This window comes from Crocuta crocuta, unplaced genomic scaffold (assembly GCF_008692635.1).
Source record: "Crocuta crocuta isolate KB4526 unplaced genomic scaffold, BGI_CrCroc_1.0 scaffold943, whole genome shotgun sequence".
Taxonomy (NCBI): Eukaryota; Metazoa; Chordata; class Mammalia; order Carnivora; family Hyaenidae; genus Crocuta; species Crocuta crocuta.
The window spans coordinates 652,378-656,561 of NW_027528208.1; the positions used below are offsets into that span (position 1 = coordinate 652,378).

At 52.1% G+C, this 4,184-nt stretch overlaps 1 protein-coding gene across 1 annotated transcript in view; it reads right to left on the minus strand.

The window, feature by feature from the left end:
- Window positions 1-4,184, minus strand: part of GRIPAP1 (GRIP1 associated protein 1) — a 22,935-nt gene that overhangs the window by 807 nt on the left and 17,944 nt on the right. The window contains 4 exon segments of the mRNA XM_077752957.1: window positions 607-761; window positions 1,550-1,643; window positions 1,777-1,899; window positions 2,995-3,125. Of these exon segments, the coding sequence (XP_077609083.1) occupies window positions 607-761; window positions 1,550-1,643; window positions 1,777-1,899; window positions 2,995-3,125 (503 nt within the window).

Here is a 4,184-nt window from a genome sequence, read left to right on the forward strand (position 1 = left end):
CTCACCTTGCCACCATCTTTTCTACTAAATGGTGAACTCACTTCTCAGAGGGAGGGGGGCTGGGTCTGTATCCTTTCTGACTCCCCCAGAAATGGGGGAAATATGTAGGGGGCAGCATGGGCAAGTAGGCGTGTGGGTGGATGCATGGTGGGATCCATGGTAGGCAAACAGGTGGACAAATGGACTGTCAGGAGGACAGATGGAAGACAACAGGTGGGCAGGCAGGTCGCTGGGCAGGCGGGTAAAAGGTAAGACAAGGGGCGACTGATGAGTAGGTTAAGAGGGAGAGAGGGGTATATTAGGAAATGGGTGAAAGACATAGGGAAGATCATTAGATTGGTAGGGGGCAGGTGGCCAAATGGGGTGCGCTGATGGGTGAGTTGGGTGAATGTGTGTATGGACAGATGGAAGAGTGAAAGAAAAGGTGAGAGAAAGTAAGTTGACTGACTGACTTACTTTCAGTAAGTTGACTGAGGATGGAGGTGTGATCAGTGAACGGGGTGGGGGGATTTGGGTGCTGGCAGATGACCTGGAGGCTATATGGTGGGGCGGGGGCAGGGCAGATGGCTAGATGGACAGATGGGTAGGCTGGTAGGCCACACTCGCCTTGTGCAAGTGCATATTCTTGGTGAGCTGCTCCTCCAGCATGTTCTGTAGCTTCTTGTTCATCTCCCGAAGGTTCTCATCGCCGGGCTTCACTAGGTCTCTCAGAACGCTGCCCAGCCCACTGCGGTCTGTGTGGCCTGCTGCCACAGACACATCTGCAAGGGCCCAGGCTGAGAACTACCCCTTCGGCAGAGCCGGAGGAGAGACGACAAAGATGGGACAGAAAAGAAGGAAACAGAGAGTGGGGGCAAAAAGTGGGGGACGAAGCCGCATGATGCAGGGGGCAGAGGCCTTGCCATGTAAAACCTGGCTGTCGCTTACCACCTGCGAGGCTCTGAGAAATGGGGCTAATAAGCAACTCGTGGAGCTGGAAAAGTGTCTCTGGCTTCATGCAAAGCACAGAGCACACAGTCAGCTCTCAGCACGTATCATTCTGGGTTACTCTGATCAATAAGGGGAAAACAGGGATCGGAGAAGGTTTGAAAGAAAGGAGCAAAAGAAACAAAGATGGGAGAGTGCGGCAAAAGAGGAGAGGAAGTGGGAGAGGGGAGAAGAACTGATAAGGAGCCCCAAAGGGGTACATATGCGGAGGATGAAAACTTCCAGAGGAGGCACAATACAGACAGGCAGCAGGAGCAGTGAGACAAGATGAGGAGGCAGGGCAGATAGAAGGGATGGGGAGAAGAGAGAAGGGAGAGAGAGAGAGAGGACAGAACGACACAATGGGGAAAGGAGAGCGGAGTGATGACAGAGGGAGACCCGGGCAGAAGGGAAGAGCTGAGGTGAGAGACAGACACACAGTGACGAGGCTGGCCCGCTTTCCCCTCCGGCAGCTGTGGTCCTTGTCAGTAACTGCTGAGTTGCAAGAGGAGACGAGACAGTGGGGCAAAAGGGGGCAGGTCAGAGGCTGGATGGTGGGTGAGGCTAGGGACGGAGCACTGACCGATCCGGCTGTCCATGACGTAGGTCTCAATGATGGCGCTCTTCCGACAAAGGTCCTCTGCCATGGAGGCGCTGCTCACCTCCAGGTGCTTCACCTGCAGGGTGGCCCACCATGTTCACGCACAACAAGGGGCCCGGCCAGACACCCACCCCCCTTCTCACATACACATAACGCCCCAGCCTCCTCTCCAAGGGTGTGCCAAGTGGGGACGGGCGGGCAGGCAGCACCTTCTCCTCCAGCATCCATTTCTCCTGCTGTGTCTCTGCCAGACGCTGAAAGAGCTCGGCCACTTCCTCGTCTGACAGCTCTGCTGGCCGCGGAGGCTGGGCCTGAGGGCTGCTGGATAAGGACTACAGGAAGAGAAGGGGAGAGGCTAGCCCCTGCTCAGTGATGCCACCTGCCCCAGATAGGATCAGGGGCTGGGAGGGAGTCAGGGTGTGATGGGGATGGGGTCTGTGACAGGGGCTATAGGCAAGTCTCAGCATCCACAGAGGCTCTGGGTCTCTCTTTGCTCACAGGGGGACAGAGGAGCCACCATGTAATTTTCTTCCTGAGAGGATGAAGGGAGGACCTATAACAAATAAGATCTCATTTCCAGTTGACAGGAAAAACTAGGGAACAGAGGAGCAAGCTATATGATACCACTAGAAAGCCAGCACGGAAACCAGAAAGGTGGGATGCTTTCTGCAGGTTAACTGGCTGGTTTCCTCTGTGGGTTGGAGCCNTCAGATGTGACACATGCTCTGAAACTGTATGCTAGTTTTCACAATACCAGCAATCAAGGGCATTTTGGGGCCAACCAGAGAGATCTGATTACGGCCAAAGTACCAGATGAGATGAAAATTTACAAAACTGGGAGGGTAAAGATCAGCTGAACAAAAACGGGTTACTTATGATCTCATTTAGGTTTAAGAAAGAGCAAGATCCAGAAGGGTGTGAACCAAGGCTTTATAATGGTGATCTCTGGATCTCTGGATGGTGAACATGTGGTGTCTCTAGATTTAAAAAAAAAAATCTTTGCTTGTGGGTGTTTTTAAAATCTTTCTATACAGCATACATACTACTTATGGATTAATAACAAATCATTTCCCAAGAAAAGTGGCCAGCCCAGGAAGCTGACATTATAGACAACAGTCACGAGTGATAATTATGAGTTGGAAAAAAGAACCTCCCATAGAGATGATGCACCTGCTATGAGCTACATATTTTATGACACCAGGAAAGGTGGAATTAGTTCACCGATGAGGTAACAGAGGAACAGAGAGAATAACTTGCCCATCCCCCACTTGGCAATCTGAATCCAAGTTGGTGAGCTTGGAGAACAGTTGACAGGAAAATGTGTGTGGTGGGCCCAGAGCAGTAGATGGCTGCAGGGGAGGGGAAAAGGTGGACCCTCAGAATCTGGGTAGGAGAAGCTGGGCTGTCAGCTCTTCCTGGCCCCTTACCCTGGCTGGAACAGTAGAGCTTTCCTTCTCCCGCAAGATCTCTCGGTAGCTGAAGGAGGAGACGCTACTGCTGTCTCCAGTTTGGGTCCGGCTTGGTGAGTTCATCTCTGAGAGAACCAGCTCCTCGAGGCCTGGGCAGAGAGAACAGAGAAACCTGAGCCCCAAACCCCCAGGGTCCCAGGGCAGCGACTGGCAGGAAGAGGCAGAAATAGATTTGACGGAGATGGAAGGAGGCGATGTGACACTCTTGCACAGGCAAGGTGGAAGCAGACAGTAAGACAGGGAGAGGCAGAAACAGAGAAAGCAGCTGCCTCTCCAGGCAAACACACACGCCGGAAGAGAAACAAAGGTGAAGCGGCTGGGATTCAGTTGGCAATGTGGATCCATACGGGCATAAAGGGCCATATGCACTCAGACTTGGGGTATGCAGAAAGGAAGGCCGACAGCTGGAGAGAGCACAGGGGCACCCCCACCCGCAGAGGGGAAACCCCAGAGAGACAGCAAGCTACAGCAGATGAGAGAGGCAGAGACCGGGCATAGAGACGTGGGTCAGAGCAGAGACCAGAGGGAAAAAAAGATGGAGACGGACATGTAGCCATGAACCTGAATCCGGATTTCGTCTAATGGACAAGGATGATGTATGGCAAGCCACTGGAATCTGCCTGTTGATTCGTATACTAATCAGTAGCAAACCAGAAACAAAACTTCTTTATAAAGAGAGGTTACTTCAGGAGACCAAGTGCCTCTGAGAAACACAGATTGGGTGAGCGATACATCCATTTTTGCCATGTCACTTAAAACAAGGCCACGGAGCTCAGGCATATACTCTTGCAGCTGCTTCTGGGTATCAGGGAGGGGGGTTGTCATCCCACCCCGAGGGTCTCCAGCAGGAGCCGATGGCTGCAGGGGGACAAGGGAGCAAGTTTTCTCTGAGCCTGTGATGTGGGAGATGCACCAGAACCATCATCATGACATCATCTTATCTATTTATTTAAATGTATTTATAGGCCATTTCCTTCTTAAAAGTCCAAAGCAACTCAAAGGTTTTTGTTGCATCTTCTGCCCTAAGTGGCAGAAATAACATGGATTTTAGCTGCATGGTGATAATGCCACAAGGCTGCTGTTGTTAAGTCTGTCTCCCTAGCTCAACTGGGAGCTCCCGGAGCACAGAGCTTCGGGGGGGTTTCCTA